This window comes from Capra hircus, chromosome 2 (genome assembly GCF_001704415.2).
Source record: "Capra hircus breed San Clemente chromosome 2, ASM170441v1, whole genome shotgun sequence".
Taxonomy (NCBI): Eukaryota; Metazoa; Chordata; class Mammalia; order Artiodactyla; family Bovidae; genus Capra; species Capra hircus.
Window position 1 is genome coordinate 4,620,305 of NC_030809.1, and position 26,089 is coordinate 4,646,393.

Here is a 26,089-nt window from a genome sequence, read left to right on the forward strand (position 1 = left end):
TGGCAGTGCAACGATGTCCGCAGCTGAGCTCCTGGCGGCGGGAAGGGGACTTCCCCTGTCTTGTCCCAAACTTGCCTCATCCTGACTCAACAGGACATCAGGACAGGGAGCTGAGTTGGTAGCACTGAGCATTCTCCCTGTCCCAATGTTCTGAGTTAATAATAGCTGCTTTCCAGGCCTGGGTGTCACACAGCATGTGGCCCGCTAAGTAAAAATACCCATGTGGGGGAGGGGGACTCAGAAGGGGTCACAAGGTTGAGGGGTGGGAGAGTGGGTGGCAGGAGAAAGAGAATACATTTCTTGAGTACCTACTATGTGTCAGTACCTACTTGTGTACCTACTGTGGCTCAGCAGCACGGAATCTGCCTGCAATGCAGGAGACGCATGAGCTGTGGGTTTGATCCCTGGGTCAGGAATATACCCTGGAAGAGGCTATAGCGACCCACGCCGGTACTCTTGCCTGGAGAATCCTGTGGACAGAGGAGCCTGGCGGGCTACCGTCTATGGGGCCACAAAGAGTCGGATACGATGGAAACAACTAAGCACGTATACACTGTGTGTCAGGGTGAGAAGGACCCAGTCCTTACGTGCACGTGTGTGGGTGCACGTGTGTGTGTGTGTGTGTACCATCCCTGGGAGAGCAGAGGACCCGGGCCCCAGAGAGAGATCACGCCCAGAATCAAGGTCCAGGGGCGATTCCTCTCACCGAGAGGAGAGTGGGCTCTGGAACCCGGAAAGAAGAGAGCGGAGCCTGAGCCGCAGAGAGGAAAATGGGGGCTCCCACACAAGGGGGATGCGGTTCATGCAGGAGTGCCACAGCTCTTAGAACCACATGGCTTAGAGCGGGAGGGCGGGGAGGCCTGCAGGGCGAGAAACTCATGTCGTTGAACATCTCAGAGGTGGCATGTGCCAGGGAGTTAATGCGGGGCTGGGAGGGGGAGGAGGAAAACCCTAAATGGCAGCCAGCTGTTTGCAGCTCAAGAGGGGTGGGTGCGGGGCGCCTCCTACATCTGGGGGCGCCTCCTACCTCTGGGGGCGCCTACCGGCAGAGGCCCCGGCTCTGGTCCTTGCTTTCTTTCTGCAGCAGGGCGTCTCCCCAGATCCTTGGAAGGGCCCCACTCCTGCCCAAGCAGGGGCCATGTAAGCACAGGGGCTCCAGTCCCCATCCCAGCCCCACTTCTGCAGACTCCTTCAAAGCCAGGGGATGGCCGGGCAGAGGTCAGAAGGAAAGAATCTGGGGGGTCAGTACCACCCTCCCCCTGGTAGATGCTTCAAAGACAGATCTGTGCCATGAAGCCCACCCTTCCCTGAAGTCAGCAGGCCCCACTCTTGGGGAGTTGGGAGTGGGCACAGGCATGAGAAGGCCTGAAAGGAGGACTCTGCAAAAGAGCTGCCCGGAAGCTCAGCCCCGAGTCAGAGCTCTGCGGAAAGGCCCACCAACAAGCTGTGTGACCCTGACCCAGAGCAGCTCACACACCTCCTGGGCTCCATTCTCACTCATCAAAGTGATCGGCTCTACCCCCCAGCGCCTCTGTCTGCCTCTCCCTTCCACTCCCTCGGGCAGGGCCGCCATCTCCCGCCTCCACTCCTGTCCTCTCCCCCCAGCCCATCTCCATTCAGCAGCCAGAGTGAGTCTAATAAAAGGCGATTCGGGTCCTGCCATCTCCCTGCTGGTGCCCCATCCAGACCCTCTACCCTGCGAGTTAAAGACATTTGCCTTTTCTTCCTTCACAGGCTTACGTGGAATCTTTCATTGCAGAAGAAAATAAAGCCTATAAAGTTGATTGATTTGAAAACACACACTCTCGTGGCTTTCCATGTTCCACCGCTGTTGGGACGAAGTCCAAGTTGCTCACCTGGTCCACACAGCCCCATGGGGCCAAGGCCCTGGCAAACCCCTCTGCCTTACCTTGGGTCACTTTTCCTTTCTACTCCAGCTACGCTGAGACCACCCACCTCAGGACCTTTGCACATGCCATTCTCTTAGCCTAGAGCACTTTTCTATCTTTTCACCTGGTTAATACGTAACTCACCCTTCAGATTTCTCAATTGTTTTTTCCTGAGAGATGTCTTCCCCGCCACTGCTTTTCCCCCAACCCCTGCCTGGGATGAGCTCTTCAGACATAAGATCACACAGTATTCTGCTCAAAATCAGAAATCTGTGTAATCACCCAAGACCATTTCTGGGTGCTCACCATTCTATACTCTGCCTGGCACATAGGAGTTGCTCAAAAAATGGTAGTTACCACCACCACCAATCTTCCCATATTTCCTTAGATTCCAGGCCTCTAAGAACCTGTGTTTGGGAATGTGCCAAAGAGGCCAGATGCAGGGCTGAGAACACAGGCATCAGCAGCTGGGGGATGTGGGTTCTAAGTCCCTGATCCTCTCTGAGCCTTAGTCTCCTCAGCCAATTAATCTGAAGATGAGATACGTCTGACACGTTGGCTACAAATGTCCTCACTATGACTGGTCGAAGTCTCAAGACTCCCCACTTTCTTTTGTACCGACTTCCCCCACCAAGCAACGTTCTGATGGCTGAAATGACAAAACAAACGGCCCACAACAGTGCCGGCTCCAGAGCGGACGTGCAGTAAGTCAGGGTTGCCTAAGTGTGATCAATCACCCACCAGCATCAGAATCGGGAAGCTCACTGGAAACGTAACTTCCTGTCTGTACCCTACTCCACACAGACGGAATCAGAGTGCGTGTACAACGGCGATGAAACGTGCCTTTGTCACCGGGGTCCCTGAGGACTCACACACACTTGGGCTTGAGAAGGGCTGCCACTAATACAGTGGAGTCGTACTGTTACCACCCACCTGCAGAAGTCCTGGGGCCCTGATGAGAAGCCCAGAGGCTGCGTGGATGGGGGTCAGAGCACCGGTCACCAGGAAGGCCCAGCCTATCATGACTGGTCTGCTTCCTCACGGCTTAGAAATGTGAGCACAGGCCTTGGAGTTAGACCAACTGAGGAGCAAATTCTAGAGTATTTGCTTAGCCGTGCGCCCGTGGATGTGCAGCTCAACCTCTCTTTGTTGCCTTCTGCAGGCTTAAAATGGTGACAGTTCAGTCAGTTCAGTTCAGTCGCGTCCAACCCCACGGACCCCATGCAGCACACCAGGTCTCCCTGTCCATCACCGAGTCCCAGAGTTTGCTCAAACTCATGTCTACTAAGTTAGTGATGCCATCCAACCATCTCATCCTCTGTCATCTCCTTCTCCTCCCACCTTTAATCTTTTGCAGCATCAGGGTCTTTTTCAATGAGTCAGCTTTTCATATCAGGTAGCCAAAGGATTGGAGTTTCAGCTTCAATATCAGTCTTTCCAATGAATATTCAGGACTGATTTCCTTTAGGATTGACTGGTTCAATCTCCTTGCAGTCCAAGGGACTCTCAAGAGTCTTCTCCGACACCACCGTTCAAAAGCATCAATTCTTCAGTGCTCAGCTTTCTTTATAGTCCAACTCTCACATCCATACATGACCACTGGAAAAACCATAGCCTTGACTAGATGGACCTTTGTTGGCAAAGTAACATCTCTGCTTTTTATTATGCTCTCTAGGTTAGTCATAGCTTTTCTTCCAAAGAGTAAGCGTCTTTTAATTTCATGGCTGCAGTCACCATCTGCAGTGATTTTGGAGCCCAACAAAATAAAGTGTGCCACTGTTTCCACTGTTTTCCCATCTATTTGCCATGAAGTGATGGGACTGGATGCCATGAACTTTGTTTTCTGAATGTTGAGCTTTAAGCCAACTTTTTCACTCTCCTCTTTCACTTTCATCAAGAGGTTCTTTAGTTCCTCTTCACTTTCTGCCATAAGGGTGGTGTCATCTGCATATCTGAGGTTATTGATATTTCTCCCGGCAATCTTGATTCCAGCTTGTGCTTCATCCAGCCCAGAGTTTCTCATGATGTACTCTGCATATAAATTAAATAAGGAAGGTGACAATATACACCCTTGACGTACTCCTTTCCTATTTGGAACCAGTCTGTTGTTCCATGTCGAGTTCTAACCATTGCTTCCTGACCTGCATACAGATTTCTCAAGAGGCAGGTCAGGCGTTTTGCAGGCCTAAAATGGTGACAACCAACCTCTAATTGCCGGGGTTGTTCGAAAGATCTGAGGAAGTGCGTTATGCAAAGGACATCTCAGGTCGCTGGGGGCGGGGGTTGGTGCAGGGAAGTGAGGAGAGCTGCAAAATGAAAGAGGAAATCCTTCACCGTCTCTTTGTGCCTCCTCTGCAGCCACAGGTGCACTGGCGGTGGAATCTGTGCATCCTTCTCAGGACTGAAGTCCTGGCCATCAAGTGAGGGCAGAGGCTCTCCACTCAGGGCTGGTCAACCACCCACCACCCTGCTGGAAGCGGGAGGCAGCAGGGTTTGAGAGGACAGGAGCAGGGGTTGGATGAGAAAAGGCTGGACAGTTGCCCAGGGCCCACTCAGTGGCCCAGGACCTGAGGAATCACATCTCCTAAGGCTCACAAGGTAGTGGGGCCAAGCCAAGACAGACTCTTTAGATTCAAATTCTGGCTCTGCCTGGCTGGCGAACTCCTACTCATCCTTCAAGACCCAGCTCAAAATAATCACCACCCTGGGCCAAATCAGTCATCCAGCCTTTAAAGGCTGTGGCTTCTCACTTGTTGCCAGTTGACTTGTCTGTCTCTCCCACAGGCCTGGGAGTTCCTTGTAGGGGGGCGGGCAGAGATACCCCCATACCTGGCACAGAAGATGCATTCAGCAAATGCTGATTCAGCTTGAATTCCAACTTTTTTCAGTCTTCTGAGTTCCCTTCCTCTCCCCGCTAAACGCCTCTATTCTAATCCCGTTCCTCTCCCAGATACAGGCCCTTTGTTTTCCAGGGTTTCAACTTCCAGATCCCTTTTTCCTCAAAGACACCAGCTCAAGCCAGAGCTGATGCTTAAGGGAGGATATACAGAAAGACCTCGTATTAACTTCTTAACTTTTGCTGGCAGCAAAGGACTCCCACAGAAGGGGAAGCAGTCAGGGTCCACAAGAGTGTTCTTTCCCTTCCTGAGCCTTTGTCTCCCCGTGAAGCAGCCGCTCTAGATGACATCTAAGTTCCCACTTGCATGTGGCTCTCATGAGACCGTGAACTCCCAGGCCCTGCCCTCCCTGTGGCTTCCCTCCCCACCCCCCGGGGAAGCCCAGTAGCCACCACTCAGGGGCAGAGGAAGGTGAAGGACCGCTTTCTCACACAGCTGCCTCCTGCCTCTGACCAGCCCGGGACACCCAGGAACCACAAAGCCCCAGGATGGCCTGGAGCCGGGCCATTGGAGCTGCAGCCTGTGGCGGGGGAGGACTGGGAGCCCTGGAGGCCATCACTTCCTCCGCCTCACTTCTCGGCAGGGCGTGCGGAGGGGCCCTTCTTGCTCCATGTCCCTGGGTCCCCAGGGCCCAGGGTGCTGGGAAAGGGGTCCCTCTGGGAGGACCCGAAGCTCACTCTGGAAGGCTGAGTTCAAAGGCAGGTCTTAAGACCAGTCTCTCTAGCTCCAGGAGTCAGTTCTCTGCCCACCAGGCTCGGCTGCCAGGAACATCTTTAGCACCTGGGATGGCCCTATCACCTCTCTCCCCTCTGAAGTAGCTGCTCAAAGCCCACGTCCTGGCGTAACAGAAGCCTCCTTTGCCTGTAGGACAGGTGAAAGTGGCTCCCACTGGGCGCTGCCTCCCTGCCTTACTCCTGCCCCCTCCAGGCCATCTCCCCACACAGCAGCCAGGGCCTTCCTAAAGCCAACTGCATCCCCTCCCCGTCTGGAACCCTGCAGCAGTTTGCCATCACTCTGAAAAATGACATGCCGGACTTCCATGGTGGCACACTGGACGGGAGTCCACCTGCTGACGCAGGGGACACACGTTTGATCCCTGGTCCGGGAAGATTCCACATGCCGCGGCAACTAAACCCTGTGTGCCATAACTATTGAGCCCGCAGGCCACAACTACGGAAGCCCAAACGCTCTAGAGACTGTGCTTGGGACAGAAGAAGCCACGGCAACAAGAAGCCCACGCACCACACTGAAGAGCGGCTAGGCCCTGCTGGCCACAGCCAGAGAAAGCCCACGCCCAGAAAGGGAGACCCAGTGCAACCAAAAATAAATTAATTAATTTAAAAGAGGAAATGCCAACTCCCCCACCACCGAGCCTGACAAGGCCCTGTAGGACCTGGCCCCTCCACACCCACCTCTTCCTGCCCACTTCCCCCTTGCTCCCTCCATCCATCAGCCTTCCGGCCACTCATCATGTGCCCAGTCCCATCTCTGTCTCAGGCCCTTTGCACTGGCTGTCCTGTTAGGAATTCTCTCCTCTCCCTGCATCTCTGCCTGGCTGCCCCCTCCTCATTCTTCCCCAGCAATCTAGAGTTTCCCGTTCCCCAGCTCACAGCCTCATCCCCGTGTTCCTTTTCTCTCCTCTCTCGGATGGGCTCTTTCTGGTTGACTGCTTTCCTGTTTAAAATCTGTGGCTCCTTCTCCTAGAAGGCAGCTCCTTACAGGCGGGGGTTCTGCCGCCCCCACCATGAGGCAGGACCTCAGTTCAGCCTTACCACCCTGCAGAAGAGGATGCAGTCACTTGCCCAAGGTCACAGAACTGGGAGCAGCAGGATTCAGATCCAGGTTGGCCCTGTTACCTTTGCAGAGCCTCCACGGGTGGGGGCCCACCAGGGGCCCCCTCTGGCGGGGTAGGGGGGAATCTCATCCAGAGAGAACTGAGTCCCGAGGAGGTATTTAGGGAGGGTGCCAAGAATGAAGAGACAACCCATTTTCCTAAAGGGTCCTTCCTTGGAGATTCAGGACACGGGGCACCGGAGCAAGCCCGGAGGTAGAGAAGCAATTGGGAGCAGATGCTCCCAGACGAGGGGAGCCCACCAGAAACCAGGGAGCCGCAGAAACCTTCAATCCACACCATGTTTGGGAGAAGCAGAAACTGAGGACCAGGGAGGGAAGGGACTTCCTAAGGTCCCACAGCCAACCAGTGGTAGAGCCTCATGGCCCGGGGTCTCCAGGGCCAGACTCCCCGCCCTGCCCTGAGGACTGAGGGGCTCCTAGACAAAGCTCAGGATCTGGGCAGAGCCCCTGCCCGGAGCAGTCAGGTCCTGAGGCCATCGGCATAGGTCTGAAGGCTTAAGACAAAGCAAGGACTCAAATTTCATCTTTCTTTAAAAAGACATTCATCAGGCAGGTATTCTAGGTTAGGCCGTGAGCCCCGGGCAAAGAGGTGAACAGAGCCCTCCTTGGAGAATGTGTGGCAGTTTCTAGGAAGCACACAGCGACCCTCCGACCGGGCCACTCCTATGACCTGCCCAAGAGACAGGCAGGGGAATGTCACCGCCGCCCCAACCTGAAATCAACTCAAACATCATCCACGGACGTGCACGTGTACATCCACCCAGCAGCATGTAACAGAGCCCACAAAGGCATGAATCCTGGCAACAGCTCAGAGGAGCCACAAACATTCAGTGCTGACGGCAGCTGAAGGAAACCATACCCAGGCGTACATACGTGTGGATTCACGCAGAGTTCAGAATCAGGCAAAACAGAGCGACAGAAGAGAGGCCAGCGGCCCCCTGCAGCAGGGTGATTGACACTGGAACCTCCCATGGGAAGGGGGGCACATGGGAGCTCTCTGGGGGCGGCAGGAAGGTTCTATATTTTGCTCTAGGAGGTGGTTATGTAGGTGTGTACAGCTGTGAAAACTGAGCTGCACAAGTGTGTGCATCTTGTGTAAATTATGCCGCAACTTTAAATTTCATATTCAAGGCTGTGCTGGGTCTTCGGTGCGGTGCGTGGGCTTTCTCTAGTTGCAGGGGGCAGGGGCTTCTCATGCAGGGGCTCCAGAGCACGGACTCAGTGGGTGTGGCCCACAGGCTTAGCTGCTCTGTGGCCAGGTGGGCTCTCAGCTCCCCAGCCGGGGATCGAGTCCATGCCCTGCACTGGCAGGCGGATTCTTAACCACAGGACCACCAGGAAAGTCCCTCTGCCACGATTTTAAAAAATGCACACTCATGCCCTCAAGAAGCACCCTGATAAGCAGGACCGGCGAGTGGTTCTCGTGACCATAAAAGAGGCTGATAAAACAGGCTGAGCCCCCTGGATATGCCAGGAGGGGGCTGGGTTCTTCTGAAACAGCATCTGATACAACTGTTTCAACTGGAGCACAGAGCAGGCGCCAGCATCTCCATACTAAGAGGCGAGGTAAACGAAGCTCAGAGAGGTGACATGCTGGCTGAAGTGACAGCACAAACAGCGAGGGAGCCAGGCTGGACCCTGGCCCACTTCTGCCGGCTGGCAGCTACCCCTCCCTGCCCGCCCTGCCCCACGCCCCCTCCTCTCCAGGGCCGGAGGCAACGACGGCCCCTCTCTGTACTGGACGCGAAGCTCCTGTGAACTAACCGCTTCGGAAATGCATCCATCCTCCCCTCTGCCTCCTCCCTCGCCACAGATCGCTGAGGTCAGTCCTGGACCTGGGGTGTGTGTGTGTGTGTGTGTGTGTGTGTTTGTGCTGAGGTCAGTCCTGGACCTGGGGGTGGTGTGGGGTGTGTGTGTGTGTGTGTGTGTGCTGAGATCAGTCCTGGACCTGGGGGTGGCTGTGTGTGTTGTGTGTGTGTTTGTGCTGAGGTCAGTCCTGGACCTGGGGGTGTGTGGGGTGTGTGTGTGTGTGTGTGTGTGTGTGTGTGTGCTGAGATCAGTCCTGGACCTGGGGGTGGGTGTGTGTGTGTGTGTGTTTGTGCTGAGGTCAGTCCTGGACCTGGGGGGGTGTGGGGGTGTGTGTGTGTGTGTGGGTGTGTGTGCTGAGATCAGTCCTGGACCTGGGGGTGGGTGTGTGTGTGTATATGTGCTGAGGTCAGTCCTGGACCTGGGTGTGTGGGTGGGTGGGTGTATGTGTGTGTGTGTGGATGGGTGGGTGGGTGTGTGGGTGTGTGGTGTTAACCCAGGGGCTTTTTCAACTCCTGGGTTCCCCCAGCCCAAGTACTAGGAAGGTTTGAGGTTACAGTTCCCACCCTTAGTTCTTGTTCCCAAGTGACGCAGCCCAGTGCCTGGATCCAGAGGATTATCAAATGTTTATTTGGAACAACAGCCACCACCACCACCACTGACTCACTTCTTGTGTTTATATGCGTTAGTTGCTCAGTCGTGTCCGACTCTTTGTGACCCCATGGACTGTAGCCTGCCAGGCTCCTCTGTCCACGGGGATTCTCCAGGCAAGAATACTGGAGTGGGTTGCCATGCCCTCCTCCAGGGGATCTTCCCAACCCAGGCATTGAACCCGGGTCTCCAGCACTGCAGGCAGATTCTTTACTGTCTGAGCCACCAGGGACGCCCCACTCACTTCTTATCTTGTGCCCCAAACTCTGCTCATCAGTGTGTCATCTTGTTAATCCTCACCAGTGATCCTCCAGAACATGTCCATTAGCAGCTCATTTTACAGACTGGGGAAACTGAAGCTCAAAGGGGCTGACCTCCCACAGCCTCGCAGGGAGGAAGTGCAGAGCTGAGATGGAAACCCCGGTCTGGCCCACTCCACACCCATGCTCTGAACCAGAGCATCACGCTTGGAATCCTGCATATCACGGCTGAAAAGGGCCCCTTGAATCAGTCTGTTCCAGCCACGCCATTTTACAGATGGGAAAACTAAGCACGTCTTGCGGAGGGCCGCAGGCTGAAGCTACATCTCTGCCCTCGGCCTTGCCTTCGGTGACCAGCTCGGGGCAGGCCCGCACACCTGGGGGCGGCGTGTGGGAGGCAGGCTCCAGATGCAGGCAAGCTAAATATTGACGGCGGTGTTTACCCTGTAACCCGACTCCTGCCTGCTGCCCTGGCTCGGAGGGGAGGAGCTGGTGGGGAGGAGCCTGGGGAAGAGGAGGGTCTGTCTTCTGGGTCAGGGGCCGCTCCTTACACTCGGGGAGCATGGTCAGGAGGCTGGGGACGTCTCCAGCCAGGGGCTACTGGGAACCTGGTCTAGAGCCCCCAGGGCAGTGTCGGGAGCTGGGAGATAGGGGTCTGGGCTGGGGAACACGGGCCTGGGTTTTAGCCCTGGCTTGGCCACCTGTTGGCCGTGGGATCACGGGCAGGTGGTGAAGGGGGTGGGCGGAAGGACCTCACCAACTGTCAAGTGCTGGGCAAAGGTGAAAGGTAATCAATATGTCAGCCTGGCCAGCGTCCAGCCCCGACCAGCTCCCAGGGCCTCAGGCCACTGCCCAACAGTCCCATCCTCGTCCCCAGGGGTTTTCCCAGGAAGGCCGTTTCTGCCAAATCCAGTGACAGTGTGGGACTGAAGCCAGAATCTTGAGTAATCAGGAGGCTGCTGCCCGCTTACAGGTCCTAACTCCCTAACTGGTCACTGAGCCTCAGCCTTCCCAGGTCCGTAATGGGGATGAAGCTGCTCCCTGCAGTTGGTGTGATGGTCACAAGGGTGACATGGAAGTGCCAGGCACACGGTAGACGCTCACGTTACCCTTCAGTCTTTCCTCCTATAAACCAGGGCTGTTGAATTAGGTGGTTACTAATCCCTCTTTAACACAAGCACTTCAAGATTTTAAGGAGATCGAGCAGCCAGGCCCACCTCCCTGAAGTTGGATCCTCCCTCAGCTTATTTCCTGAATGTTTTCCAGAAACTTGTTCCTCTGTTTACATCTGCCCCTCACTAACTCCCCCACCAGGAGGCCTGTGGGGAGAGGGAGCCTTTCTGAGGCTTGTCAGTGAGCTGAGACAGGCCCGGGCACCCCATCCTCAGGACCACTGGGTAAAGGGCAGGACCCGCGGGTCTTGACTCCCAGCGGCCCCTCTGGCAGTGGGGGTCAGTCAGCACTGGTTACTCATTAAACTTTGCCCCCTGCCATACTATACCTCTTTCAGTTCAGTTCAGTCCCTCAGTCGTGTCTGACTCTGCGACCCCATGGACTGCAGCACACCAGGCTCCCCTGTCCATCACCAACTCCCGGAGTTTACCCAAACCCATGTCCATTGAGTGGGTGATGCCATCCAGCCATCTCATCCTCTGTCGTCCCTTCTCCTCCCGCCCTCAATCCCTCCCAGCATCACAGTCTTTCCCAGTGAGTCAGTATCTCCTTACTGTCCTCTCTCCAAAGCCTAGCTCCTTTAAAGCCTTCCATTCCATTCACTGTGGCCCGAGGAAGCAGTTCAAATGCCGCCTCCCCTGGAAAGCCTTCCCTGATACACCCCCATGGCCAGGGGGACCTTGAAGCTGCATCCCCATTTTCTACCTTGTTTCAGAACTTTTTGGAAACTTCGCCTTTCTCCTCTGTTAGACCAAAGTTCCTGGAGACCTGCTAGTTATTTGCATGAAAGCAGGAGAAGAGGAAGGTCCACGCCCACAGGGCAGGGGGCTCTGGGAGACCTCTAGGGCCAGAACCCCTCCTCGGCGCACTGCACACCCTGGGCAGCATGATGGGAGTGTGGGGTAGGGTTGGGGGGCAGCAGGGGGTGTTCAGACCACTGTGGTCTCTCCTGGGGCCGCTCCGGTGGTCTCCTAATGGGTTTCTTGGCCTCCAGCCTTGCCCTTTCCCTCCATTCTCCGCAAAGCAGCCTCTGCGATGATCTCAAAAATGCAGACCTGACCACGTCACTCCCCTCACTGCCCTTAGGATCCAGCCCCAAATCCTGAACCCGGCCCTCCCTGCACACGTCCACCCCAGCCACCTCCCAAGCGTCATCTTCTGAGCCTGCAGGCGAATTAACTCCTGAGAGCATCAAGTTTTGTCCCATCTCCCACTTACTGCTTCCCCCGCCTGGAATGCTCTTCCCGGTCTCACCCATTCTTTAGGGCCACAACCTTCATGGCATGGCCTCTAAGGCAGCCTTTCTCCGGCCCCAGGTTGCCCTATCTGTGCCACAGCACCCTGTGTGTCTCCTTGGTAACAGAAATCACACTTGTAATTTCCTACTTCATATCTCCTGATTGCCAGACTGAAAAACAGACCTCCCAGTCTCATCCACACTGAAGCCCGCAGCCCCAGCTCCTGGCACTATGCCAGGCATACTTTTTTGGTGAATGAATGAATGGGCGGACAAGTGAATGAATGCAGCACTTTGACCAGGGCAAGGCGCTTACCTAGTTAACCGAAAAGAAAAAACTGAGGGGAACAAAAAGTCGTAAACATTTGCTGATGGCTCCTCCCTTGTTGCTGTCACCGCTGACAGCAAAGTGTGGACTTTGGCCAAGCTGTTTCTGTCTAGGCCAAGCCTGCAACTTTCTGCTGAACCCACCCCTTAGCCCTCCTACTACTTAAGTCCTGCTTCTCCCCTGTATAGGGCTTGGTCTCTCCAATTCCATCTGGGAAACAATGTATCTATTCTTTAACAACAGTTAATAAGGTGCCTATAAGCAATAACCCAACAGCACAGTGGCCTGGCCACCCTGGGGAAAGATACTTTGTACTCCGAACTCCCTGCAGACTGGCTCAGGGGGCGTGGGGCTGGCCTCCTATCCTCAGTCAGTGATTTTGTTGTTGTTCCCACGCTCAGTCATGTCCGATTTTTGCAGCCTCATGGACGGCAGCACGCCAGGCTTCCCTGTCCTTCACCATCTCCCAGAGCTTGCCCAAACCTATGTCCATTGAGTCAGTGATGCCATCCTCTGTCATCTCGTCCTCTGTCGTCCCCTTCTCCTCCTCCCGATCAATCATACTTTCCCTCAAGTTCTCAACAGCTTGTGAAACATTTCTATGTCGCGTACTCGGTGGAATTGGCCTGTGATCCTGACAAGGAGCAAATCTGTTGCACTTGGCAGGAAAGAGGGCACAGAGGGAAGGAACAGCTGACCCAAAGTCACGCAGCAAGTGGGTGGTACACCCAGTCTTGACCCTTGGGAGCTAGACCCGGTTCTCAGCTCAGCCACTTACAGTAAAAATGACTGCCGACCCTCCAGCTCAGCCCCTAGTTGGGAAGCTAAAGAAACATTCTCAGGGCTCCACAAGAGCAGGCTGGGCCTCCTTCCCCCAACCTGTCTGTCTGGGAACCCCCCAGACATCCAGGAGGTTTGTGCGTGCTCTGGTACCGTCTTGTTGTGTGACCCTGGACAATGTCCTTTGCCTCTCTGTGCCTGCTGCTGGGCAGTATAAGGACAACCAGAGACAGAAGGCACAAAAAGCCTCCTGAGAACCCTCATCTCCCAAGCCTGCCGGTGGTCTACTTGAAACCTCTGAGAACAGCGCTGACTCCCTGCCAGGGGGTTAGAGACCAAGGCGGGGAGCTGGGGACCGTCAAGGAGATGGAGGCAGGACACAGGAAACAGCCCACGCGCTGTCCGAGCAGAGCCCCGTTAGGAACCCAGGGGCCAGAGGAAACTTGGCAATGCTGGCAAGAACGCTGAATTGTTTAAGACCCGTGGAGCAGGAGAGCCAAGGAATAAACACTCTAGCAGCCCTGAATCACCCCCACCTCAGGAATGAGCACAGGGCCTGGTGTTTAGGAGAAACCAAAATGACAGGGGCCGAGGAGCCTGACGTCAGCCTTCTTCCCACCCGCTCACAGTGGACCAACTACCCACCGTGGAGCTCTGGCCTCTCGGCCTGCCCCAGCCTCCCACCATCCAGCCCCAGCAGCGTCCCCTGCCACCTTCTCCTCTCTCCTGCCGCTCTGCTGCCCATATGCCGAGCAAGCCCCACTGAGCCCTTTCCAAGAGTACTTCCCACACTCCCACGCTTCTGCTCACACAGGTGCCCTGACCTGGGATGTTCTTTCCAATTCAGATGCCACCTGCTCGGTGAAGCTTTCTCCCACCTCTCCATCCAGAAGGAGCCCTCCCCTGGCAGCACTGCACCACCTCTCCTAAAGACATGCCACCTAGCCTGAGGATGGTGTGGACATTTATGGACTAATGAAAGCCCTCTTTTTTTTTTTTGGCCATGCTCTGTGCCATGTGGGATCTTAGTTCCCTGACCAGGGACTGAGCCTGGGTGCCCTGCAGTGGAAGCGCAGCCCCTAACCACTGGGTGGCCAGGGGAAGTCCCACGCAAGCACTCTTACCATGGTGTTTATGACCATTGTTTTCCTCTCTAGACAGGACTTGGCGTATAGAAGAGCTCAATAAATCTTTGTTGAATGATGAGCTAATGCCTGATTTTCCAAGTATCACCCTCCCCTTTTTCTCCCCACATGGTAAACTTGAATCCTTCTTCTGTACTTAGCAAATAGGTTAGATCTCAGGCAGAACTTCCCACCTTGAGCTTAAGGTTGTATCAGAAAGGAAACTAAGCTGTATTCAAGTAAAGCCCTCTTGCTGGGTTGGCTCACCAAATCTGTACACCATCCTTGAGAGATAAGATATATCATCTCATTTCACAGATGAAGAGGAAACAGAAACTCAGAGGTGATGATGTCACCTGTCCCTCTGGGGAAGTACAGGAACCAGAATTCAAACCCAAGTCTGTCTGAGGACAAAACCAGGGGTCTCTCTCACAGGCTGGAAGGCTGTAAGGCTCTGAAAAGTGTCACCAAGGCAAAGTGACCTCTCCTTCTTTAACTGATTTTTGAGAAGGATAAATTTCTCTTTCTGAGTAACTAAGGTCAGGGTGGGCTTGGAGGCAGAGTGGATGATGATACGAGCTCGAAGTCACCCTTTTTTTATTTCCCATATACTGAGGCTTTAAATCAAGTGCCGATCCACTTGGGAGTGAGCACCCTGCCACTGCAACTGTTCAAGAAGGGCAGTCCAGGGGGGAGGTCCCTGATCAAAGAGGTAGGTTGGATCCAAGATGGTCTCTAAGCACCTCTAGGTACAGAGTCAAGTCATAACTTCATTCTTACTGACTCTGGAGTGGCTCGTGGTGGTGCAGGGGAGGCAGACACTCCTGGGCGAGAAAAGAGGGGACTGGCTTGAAGGGAAGAAGAACGGGATATTCCGCGGGACTGGTAGCCACCATCACTGGCTCATGCCCTCCTCAGGCCCTACGCAGAGCCCTGTATCCACTCCACAGGACACAGAGCAGGACTTGAGAGAGAATCGGAGGGGCCTGCCCTTGGAGAAAACAAGCCACGGAGAAGGAGGTGGCCTTGGCCTCCATAATGGCAAAGTGGCCACCAGGCCCCAGAGAGACACTGAAAGATCATGGCTTTCCTTCCAGAACAACCCTCCTCTCTAAAACAGCCTCAACGAATTCAGCCTGACCAAATGGATTTCTCTCCGGGGACTTCAGAAACACTGCCACCCACCTCCCCCGCCCCCCCCCCATGTCCCCACGTCCCTTCTCCCTGGTGCCACTGCCCATCCGAGTCAGTGGCCTCAGCAACCCCCTCCGATGAAGACCCATTACTGGGACATGCTGGGGAGACCAGATCGCTGGGCTTAGGGTCCCCCCAGGGGCCCCTGGTCTCTGACAGCATCCACTCTCAACCCTCAGGGCATAGTGGATCCGCAGTCCCAGGGCGCCCGAACTACTCCTCCGAAGCTCTCGGCGCAGCCACCCGCGACGCTCCAAGCCGAGCCCCAGCCCCAGCCCCGCCTCAGAGTCCCGGGACACTCAGGTCCTACCGAATCCAGCACTTCGGATGGTCCCCGACCCCCTTACGGAACCCGCCGAGGGTCTCCAAGCCCAGCCGCGTTCACGGACTTCCGAACGCCCCAGCGCAAAACCACACCAAGGGAGCACGAATCGAAGCGGCACCCCGACCCCTCCAGCCGCCCCCGACGGAACAGAGCGCGGCGCCGCAAGGCGAGCCGAGCGCGGCCCGCGCGCCCCCCGACTGCACGCCTTCCCACAGCCGCAGCCGGCGCCCAGGCCCCCCGCGCGCCGGGCCGGCCCCGAGTCCCCCCCCGGGCGCCGTCGAGTCGGGCCGGGCGCGGCACTCACCATCGCTCGCGCGCTCCGCTCCGGCCCCGCGCCGCGCTCCCGGCCCCACTCCCGGCGCTCGGCCGCGCTGCCCGGACAGCGAGGTTGGGCCCCGAGGGCGAGCGCGGCTCGCGCTACGAGCCCCGGGAGGCGGGCCCGCCGACGGGCCAATGGCGGGGCGCGGGGGTGCGGGCCCGGGCGGCGCGGCCAATCACGCCCGGGGCCGCCCCCCCCCCGCGCCCGCGCCTTAACCCTCGGCGCGCCGGGGCCGCGGCCACGGGGGCCGCGTGCGCACCCCCGAAGGCCGACCCGGGCTGGGGCTCCGGCGCCGGGCGCGGGCTCCAGACCTCGCCGAGACCCGGCTCGGGGCCGGCCAAGGCCAGGGAGCCGCTCAGCTGCGTTCGTTGCGCGGCGCCGGGAGCCTCGGCGACCTTTGTCTTCCTGCTTGGTGCCTGCACGGAGTATGAGCCAGGACATCGCAGCTGCGCGCGCGCCCGTGTGTGTATAAGAGTGAGAGGGAAGAGAGAGAGAGAGAGAGAGAGAGAGTGTGTGTGTGTGTGTGTGTGTGTGTGTGATGGATCCCGTGCGCGCCTATGTGTTTCTGTGTGACGGAAGGCAGAGACTGACTATGAGGGTTTGTTACTGCGTGCTTCTATGTGTGTGTGTGTGTGTGTAAGAGGGAAGGAGGGTGTGTGTGTGCGTGCGTGTTTACGTGGGCTGTGCGTGTGGGGGTGGGTGGGCTGTGTGTGTGTGGGTGTGTAAGAGGGAAGGAGGATGTGTGTGTGTGTGTGTGTGTGTGTGTGTGTGTGTGTGTGTGTGTGTGTGTGTGTGTAAGAGTGAGAGAGGCTTGAGAAGAGGAGGGAAGGAGCCAGAGAGAAGGACTGGTGCTTCTCCGCACCTGCACTGGTCTGTATGTCAGGGACGGACTGTCTCTACATGTGATTGTGTGATTGCCTGAGTGAGGGAAGTGTGTGTCTGTGTATCTGTATGGTGTGTGATCTGTACTCTTGGACCTGTTGTGCACACGCGTTGGTATGGTAGAAAGACATTCTGTGTCTCAGCTGTAAACAAGTAGAAACCAAACCCTGTGGTTTTGTGGTGTAGCCTGTGCTTGTTTGCATGTGCAGACCTGCGAGAGCCGTGGCTGTTATTTGGTACAACTGTATATGCAGCCCAGTTTGTGAAAAAGAGAGAGAAAAAGATACAGCCAGAGTGTGTTTTGTCCATGTGACTTTGTGATTGTGTTGTGTTGAGAAAGAGAAATTAATGTGGGTTAATTTCTATGATCAGTGGATGGTTAGGAGAAACAAAGACATTCCAGAGGACATGGGGGTTGGGGCACTGAAGGATGTATATGAGTTCATGAGGCCAGAAGGAAAGACCTGGAGAATCTTGCCAAGCAGCCATGGGGGACAGAGGTAGATTGGGGGGGGAGGAGCTGGTCCAGAGTGACTCTGCAAAGGAGAGGTCTGGGCACATGGTGCCAGGAGCTAAATGGGACCATGGGACCTGGGCAGTGTATGTGGCCACCTGGAGGGCAGGGAGGGGTCTGGGGAAATAACTCCCTGTTTCCATTCAACAGCCTTCTGAATTCTCCAGCGTGGAGGGAAGCAGACAGGGACGGGGGCCACTTGCCAGAATTCACAAAGTTTGTTGAGTGCCACGGATTGAAAGAAGGCAGAGGTGGGCCCTGCCCTGAAGGTGACCAGATCTTCTCTGGACTGAAGGTCTGCGCCTTCTCTCCATCCTGGAGGACTGGTAACTTAGACTATCAGCTGCCCAGACCATTCCTGGGAACTGCACCCTAATGTCTGGAGGGACATTCTGAGATCCGGGGAGACCGGAAAATGGAACCAGTTATCCTGGCAGTCCACTTACGAGTGATGTAATTCAGGGGATTCCCTTCTGTCTGAGCCTTGGTTTTCTCCTCTGTAAAGTAGGATTTGTAATTCCTGCCTACCCCTCAGTACTGATGTGAAGATTTAATGAGTTATTGTATACATGGGCTCTTTGTAAGCTATGAATCACTGGAAAACGTTGAGCGTTACTCCATTTCTATAAAGTCCAAAGCACCTTGACGCTGTCAGAAGTCAGGCCAGCCTTGCCTCTGTGGAAGGAATGACTGGAAGGGGGCACTGCAGGACTTCCAGGTGCTGGTAGAGGGTGGCTTGCGGATGGGAGGGCTAGGCACAGGGATGTGCTGTCTGTGAAGACTCTTAGGATCTGTGCCTTCTTTCTGTATGTGTCATACTCCAACAGCATGTTCCCTAAAGAGGAAAAGAAAGGTCAGGTATCCTGACCGCGGTTCTTTCGCTCGCATGATGGGCATCCTGGATTGCTGTATCAGTGAGGCAGAAGCTGGGCTGAGTGCTGGGGATGTACAACAGTGAACAGGACAGGATCCTGACTCTTCCAGAACACCGAGAAGGGGCCTGGCTTTTCCACTTCTGAAGGGGACACACCGGCAGGGGAGGCGGGTAGCCAGAGGCAGACCCTGCTCTGGCGGAAGCACCAGGGCTAGAACTGAGCACTTTCAGCGCTTGGGCTGGGTCTTCTCTGCTCCATCCCACCAGGCTGCCTGGGAAAGACAGATCCTGGCCTTCATGCTGCTCGGGGCACAGCAGGGAGGTGTGCCGCCCATTCTGACCCTCACCCCCAGCTCCTCTGGGGTCCCCAGTATTCCCCTCCCCAAACAGCCTGATGGAAACAAACCTACTCTACAGATGCCATGATTCCCACCCTAGCCCCCTGTTACAGGTGAGGAAAATGAACATCCATAGAGGGCAAGCGACTCCCCCAAGGTGGCACAGTGAGTCTAAGAGGACTTGCTCCTTCATTCTGGCGCCATACTGCTTCTGTTGGTGTTTGTGGGCTCTCTTTGCTGACAGAAACGTGGGCAGCTGTGTGGCAGGGGAACCCGATTCCCTTGTCAGGCTCCTATAGACTGGATGTTGAGGATGCTTCTGCCAAGCACTCAGGTTTCTGGGTACAGTAGTCAGAGCATCAGGGCTTGAACTGGCAGAAAACCTACCTTAAACTGGTAAGGACAGGGTCGAGCAAGCTCTAGGTATGGCTGCACTGAGGAGCTCAGATGATGTCGTCAGGATTCAAGGTCAATCTCTTGGTCCCTCAAGATTCTTTCCCTCTCTACTGATCTCATTCTCTGGCAGGCTCTCCTCCTGATCACAAAGTGGCTGCCAGCAGCACTAGCCATGCCTCCTAGTCTCCGGCCGCTCCGGCATAAACAGACTCTTTTCCCAGAAGTTCTAACAGCGTTCCCCAAACCAAGTCTCATTGGCTGTTACTGAAATATGTATCCATGCCTTGGCCAATCAGTGTGACCAAGGGTTCTGATTGGCCGGGCCACTGAGCCTGAGGGTCTCAGAGGTACCTGGTGTTTGAGTCTGTGGGATTTCTAGCTATCCCAGCCTCGGGACTCATCAAGATCCAAGAAGTGTGAAAAGTGAAAGTGCAAGTCGCTCAGTCGTGTCCGACTCTTTCTGACCCCATGGTCTATGCATGGAATTCTCCAGGCCAGAATACTGGAGTAGGGAGCCGTTTTCTTCACCAGGGGATCTTCCCAATGCAGGTCCAAGAAGAATCCTCCCGAATTTGTGGAGAGGCTTTATTTCATAGGCCTTCGATAAATGGCAACAGTTTTTATTGGTATTCCTCCTCCACTTTTCCTCTGTCATCATCTTGACGGTAATGTTAATGTCTAGCATACAGTAGGTACCCAAGGAATCCTTAGTGGTTGACTGATTTGGGTAGGGGGTTGCTGATACCACATACCAAGTCAGGGTCTGGATAAATTGGACAGCTTCAGGTCCGCAGACAAAATGAGATTCATTATAAGAGCTATTCAGTGTTTTATTTTGTCTCGTCTTCCATAACACAACTGAAACTATAGTCTAGAGCTCCTGGGGGAGGGGTATCACCAGACTCTCTAGGAACAGACTCCCCGATCACACCCACCCACCCACCAGCCTGTCTAAGAGGATGTAGTAAGAAGGAGCCCGTTAGGAGGTTGGTCCAGGAGGGCAGATAGAGCTTGTCAGATCCAATTAGACTATTTCTTGACTCCTCCAACGCTGTAGAGAGGTTGCCTGGGATGGGGCTGGGGACCAGGATGTTCCAGCCTGACCCTTTTCTCCTTGGGCCACTAGCTACTCTGATTCAACTGGGCAGTTTGAATTTCTGTGAGGGATTGTAGGTCCATTAAGTCCTGACCAACAGTAGATGCTATTTATCAAATGTGCACTGGGCCCCACACTTGGCTCTTTGCGTGATTTAAATACAGGACCGTTGGAACATATTTTGGATGCTCACATTATACCTGTTTTTCCTTTACTTAAAAAACATTTATATACTTATTTATGGCTGCACTGGGTCTTCCTTGCTGCATGTGGGCTTTCTCTAGTTGTGGCAAGCAGGGGCTTCTCATTGTAGCGGCTTCTCCCCTTGCAGAGCGCAGGACCTAGATGTGTGGGCTTCAGTAGTTACCCCTCGGAGGGGGCTTAGCTACCCCTTGGCATGTGGAATCTTCCCGGACCAGGGATGGAACCTGTGTCCCGTGCATTGGCAGGCAGATTTCTTAACCACTGGACCACCAGGGAAGTCCTCCCGTTACTTTTTGTGCTATTATCTCCCTTTGCCCAGATTTCCATATTTAATTTTAAAAATTAAGAAAATCTGTTTTTTTCTGATCTCAAGGGCAATTATTGCATGCTGACTGTAAAATAATGTAAGTAATATGGAAATGAGTACAATGGGGAAAAAAATCCCTCATAACCCTGTTCCTCAAATATTAACCACTGCTAACTCCTTGATAACAGTCTTGCATTGAGCTGCATTAATAGATGTGTGTCTGTTTTGTGAGAGGAAACACATTAACTTTTCATAGCCTCCTTGGTTTCTTGCCTTTAAAAAAAAATACTTCTTGATTTGGCTGGGCCAGATCTTAGTTGCACCACGCAGGATCTCCGATCAGCTCAGAATCTCAGCCTCTTGACCACCAGAGAAGGCCCCCTCCTACCTTTCAGGAAGAAAACTTTGTAGTTCAGGTATCTTCAGCCTGGCTTTGTCCTGTGGATCTGAGTAACAGGATGAGGGAGGAGAAAGACACAAGCCAGGAGAGACAGGGCAGAGGATGCTGGAGGGGAGGAGATGCGAGAGGCTGGAGCAGGAGCCAGGGAAACAGAGCTGTGCAGCCTGAGGTTTGGGAAAACACTCGAGGGACTCGGAATACAGACGTGTGGGCTGTGTGCAGAGGGTGGGAGGGAAGAAGAGAAGACGAACAAAGAGAGGAAAAGGAATGTTAAGAAGTTCTGTTGATATTATGCGTGAAATGAAATCTTTAACATTTTCGAAAGCACTGAATAAACATTTGAATTGCTTTTTTTTTGGTGGGGAAAGGAAATGATATTTCTTTCTAATTCAATAGGATTTGAGACTGGCCTCAAAGTGCCTCAGCTTTTACCCAGATTACTTTTCTTATAAACAAAAACTGAGATTACATAATAATAATAATAATTGCTAAAATGCATTGCCTACTTACTATATGCCAGACATTGTGCTAATTCTTCTTCCATACTGTTTAATTCTAGAATAACCCCACTGGGGGAAGGTACTACTGTTATCTCATTTTACAAATGAGGAAACCAAGACTCAGCGAGGCAAAGCAACTTGCCCAAGGTCACGTAGCCAGAAAGTAGGGAGCAGGGATGATATAGCTTTTCTTTTTCTTTTCTTTGGGGTGGGGGTGGCGTGGGGTAGGGGAGAGCATAGAGTCTTAACCACTGGACCACCAGGGAAGTCCCTGAAATAACTTTTCTGATTTTAATCTTCTGGTTAATGTAGTGGCTTAGTTCTATTTGTTGTTGTTTATTTTTTAAGGAGCTTCAAAACCCTTTCTGCTTCTGATCATGTAGGAAAATACGTAAATAAAAGTTAGACAGGCACTGTCATGGACTCCATGAGTCCTTGTGATCAGTATCACCCCTGTTTTCTACGTGAAGAGCCTGAAGCTGCGTGGAACATGGTCACTAACCGAGAGTAAGGCAGCTTTTAAGTTGTGATGTGTGAATTTGTGTTCTCTGAAGGAGCATACAGGAACCAGAGCTGGCTGGGGATCTGGGCTGCATCTCGGTTACCCAGGCATGAATTCGCAGACCCTGAGGGCTGGACCTGAATCGATCGTCTATTCTAGTCCCTATTTCAGTTTCTAAATCTTTGCCGCTTCCCCCACGGTGGTCACCTGGCCCAAGTTTGGACATTTCTCAGATGCGAGGCCCACTACTTTCGGGGAGCCCAGAGCTGGGGAAAGTAGGCCAGGTTGGAGCAGTGAAGCAGAAGAAATTCCCGAGAATTAGCTAGGATGAGCACGGAGACTGCCAGCAGGGACAGGAATGCAGAGCCTGGAAACCCGCTTCCTCAAAGGTCTCCCCTGCCAGTAGCAGTTTTTTTATCTACAGCCCTTATCAGTCGAGGGGGTAAGGTGTGGTTTTTCAAGGAACCAAGTCACCCCAGAACCAGACTGCTCTGGCCCAGTATATTTCCCCTTTTGCTTTGGCTGCTAGGACACCCTTGGGTAAGTTACATATTCCACTTCAGTTACTAATTCAGTCCAGAAGCCCAAAAAGATCTCTCCCTATCTCTTTCTAATGGCTTTCAACCTCTTTCAAACTCATGTTTTATAATGTTTGCTTTAATGCCGAGCAGCCACTTCACTGCATTTTGGTAAGTGGAGAAGATGTTGATCGTAAACAAAAACATTTTGTCACGTGAATGTGTTGGTTGACAGCTGAAGAGAGTCAAGTCATAGAGAAATGGGAAAGGGAATGGAGTAGAGTGGGCCAAGGTGGGCAAGCTGGATCAGGCAGCAGGAAGAGGAGGTCAAGACCAACTGAGCAAAGGTGACTGATCACACAGGGAAGAGGTGCTGGGTTCTGGAGACACTCCACATGGCAGGGAGGTCAGGGCACTGTAGAGGGAGTCCCTGAGTGTGATGGATGGAGTCACACAGCCAGGGAAGGGAACAGGCGGTGGGAGCCACCTGTGCACAGACCCGGATGTGGGCAGGACACAGGAGGACAGGAAGAAGGCTCCAGTGTCCGGTGTGTTTATGGCACTGAGGACCATGGGTGAGCTGGGGCTGGGAGTGTGTCTTGCCACTCGGGAAAGTATCTTTTATCCTGAAACCTGAGTGCTTATATTCTCAGAAGCAATCCCAGGCCAGGTGCTGTTTCCCACTCCAGGGTGTCCTTGACTTTCGGCTGGGGGAACAGGTGGGGACAGGAAAAAGGCATCGAGCCAGATGCCCTCGAAGCAGACCAGCTGCCCAGCCCCACTGAGTCAAGGGGAGAGCTCCTCAGAGACTGCCCAACTAGTCAGAGCAAGGATGATGGGCTGGGAGCCCCCAAACACCCCATCGGATTAGGGCTAGGGACCGTGGGATGAGATCCCACTCTGGAGTCAGACTCTTTAAGTGGATTCTGTCTTTAGCTGAGGGAGCCTAGCCAAGGTTCCACACCTCTCTGAACCTCATCTCTCAGTTCAGTTCAGTTCATGAATCGCAGCACGCCAGGCCTCCCTGTCCATCACCATCTCCCAGAGTTCACTCAAACTCACGTCCATCAAGTCGGTGATGCCATCCAGCCATCTCATCCTCTGTCATCCCCTTTTCCTTCTGCCCCCAATCCCTCCCAGCATCAGAGTCTTTTCCAATGAGTCAACTCTTTGCATGAGGTGGCCAAAGTACTGGAGTTTCAGCCTCAGCATCATTCCTTCCAAAGAACACCCAGGACTGATTTCCTTTAGAATGGACTGGTTGGATCTCCTTGCAGTCCAAGGGACTCTCAAGAGTCTTCTCCAACACCACAGTTCAAAAGCATCAATTCTTCGGTGCTCAGCTTTCTTCACAGTCCAATTCTCACATCCATACGTGACCATTGGAGAAACCATAGCCTTGTCTAGACAGACCTTTGTTGGCAAAGTAATGTCTCTGCTTTCTCTAAAACGCCAGAATTGATGCTTTTGAACTATGGTGTTGGAGAAGACTCTTGAGAGTTCCTTGGACTGCAAGGAGATCCAACCAGTCTATCCTAAAGGAAATCAGTTCTGAATATTCATTGGAAGGACTGATGCTGAAGCTGAAACTCCAATACTTTGGCCACTTGATGCAAAGAACTGACTCATTGGAAAAGACCCTGATGCTGGGAAAGATTGAAGGCGGGAGGAGAAGGGGATGACAGAGGATGAGATGGTTGGATGGCATCACTGACTCGATGGACATGAGTTTGAGTAAACTCCAGGAGCTGGTGATGGACAGGGAAGCCTGGCGTCCTGCAGTCCATGGGGTCACAGAATCAGACACGACTGAGCGACTGAACTGAACTGAAAACACCAGAGATGTTGGCCTGTCCTGAAGGGCTGTTTTGAAGCTCAGGTGAGCCAACAAAAGCAAAAGACTTAATGTAAAGTAGTTGTTTGATCAATGTTCACTTCCCCAAACCTAGGGTCCTAGGAAAGAGGCCTTTGATGGAGTCACACTGTACCCTACACGCCGTGCCCCACCTCAAGTCTGACTGGGGCTCCCACAGCCTATGTTAAATGGCTAACAGAGTCCCTCCACTCTGTCCAGCCCAGCCTGTTTCCTGTCTCCTCTGTCTGCTCCCAGCTCTGTAACCCCAGAAACAGGGGCCTACCTGTAGCTGGTGCTTAAGAAACATCCGTCGAGCTGTACGGAAGGCCTCTTCTGGAGAATGCAGTCCCATCAATAAGCACCTCCTCTCCACTCACACGTATCTGGTTTAGCCTTCACATAACCCCTATTTTCACAGATGAAGATCTTGAGGGTCAGAGAGATGAGGTGACTTTTCCCCGGCCAGGCAGCCTATAAGTGACAACTGGGATTGAATCCACCTCAATCAACCCTGAATATTCACTGGAAAGACTGATGTTGAAGCTGAAGCTCCAGTACCTTGGCCACCTGATGTGAGGAACTGACTCATTGGAAAAGACCGTGATGCTGGGAAAGATTGAAGGCGGGAGGATAAGGGGACAACAGAGGATGAGATGGTTGGATGGCATCTCGGACTCAATGGACATGAGTTTAAGCAAACTTCAGGAGATAGTGATAGACAGGGAAGGCTGGTGTGCTGCCATCATGGGGTTGCAGAGAGTCTGGCATGACTGAGCAACTGAACAACTATCTGATTACAAAGCTCTGGTTCTTCACTGAGGCTTTATATAACTGCACTGTAGCTCTTTCATGCACAGGGGAGAATTCAAAAGTTTCAGCTCAGCTGAAAACAGCTGGGGGATCTCGGGATGGGGACAGTCATTCACAGTCTGTGCCTCCATCTCCTTGTCTCTAAAATAAAGGGATTTTTAAAAAAGTAAAACCAAGAACATGAAGGGGTTGGATCTGTGATTCTCAACTCTGGCAACCTGTTTGAATTGTCTGGGGAGCTTTTAAAATGTACTGGTCCCTGGGCCCCACCTGAGGGCAATTAAACCAATCTCTAAGGGTGGATCCCAAAGTTCACCAAACTCCCAGGTTTGATCTGATTGCACGGTCAGGCCTGAGAACACTGAACTAGCCCCTCAGTGAGGGCCATCGCAAGAAGCCAGCCCATATGGCATGGTGGAGAAACCAGGGCTTCATAGCTGAGTGGATGTGGGTTCTAATCCCAGATCTACACTTTCCCATACCCCAACATCCTCATCCAGCAAAGGAGGAGAGCAAGGCTCAGTGAAGTCCAAGGTCACATGGCTCAGCAGTGCCATTGTGGAGATCTGAATCCAGGTCTGCCCTCAAGAGCGTTATATCCTGGAGAACTTCCTGGTGGTCCAGTGGCTAAGACTCTGCTTTCCCAATGAAGGGGACCTGGCTTCAATCCCTGAGCAATACCACATGCCGCAACTGAAAATCTTGCATGTGGCAACAAAAGATTCTGCATGACCCAATTGAGATGGAAGATCCTGCCTGCCGCAGATAAGACTGGATGCAGCCAAATAAATCAATTAAATAAAATTTTTTTTAAAGTATGGCTGAAATACCAAGAAAGGAGAGAAAATGCAATTATATAAAATGTTCAATTAAAACCAAAAAAAAAAAAAAAAGACAGGGAAAGGGTGGAAGGTAAAAATTAGAATTAAAAGAAAAAGAGCGTTATGTCCTACAGGTGGAGAGGAGGTGTGGGCAGGTGACTCTTCTTGGAGCCTACAGCCCGCCTGGGCGCTGGACCGCCTGAGCCTGGCTGAGTCTGTGAGGTGGGATCCCGCG

General features: G+C 53.6%; 1 protein-coding gene across 1 annotated transcript in view; it reads right to left on the reverse strand.

Annotated features, from left to right (window-relative positions):
* The window catches only part of ECE1 (endothelin converting enzyme 1), a 124,187-nt gene extending 108,264 nt beyond the window's left edge, over window positions 1-15,923 (reverse strand). The window contains exon 1 of the mRNA XM_018055201.1: window positions 15,823-15,923. Coding sequence (XP_017910690.1) covers window positions 15,823-15,825 — 3 coding nt within the window. The 5' untranslated portion in view covers window positions 15,826-15,923. The remainder of the gene's footprint in view (window positions 1-15,822) is intronic.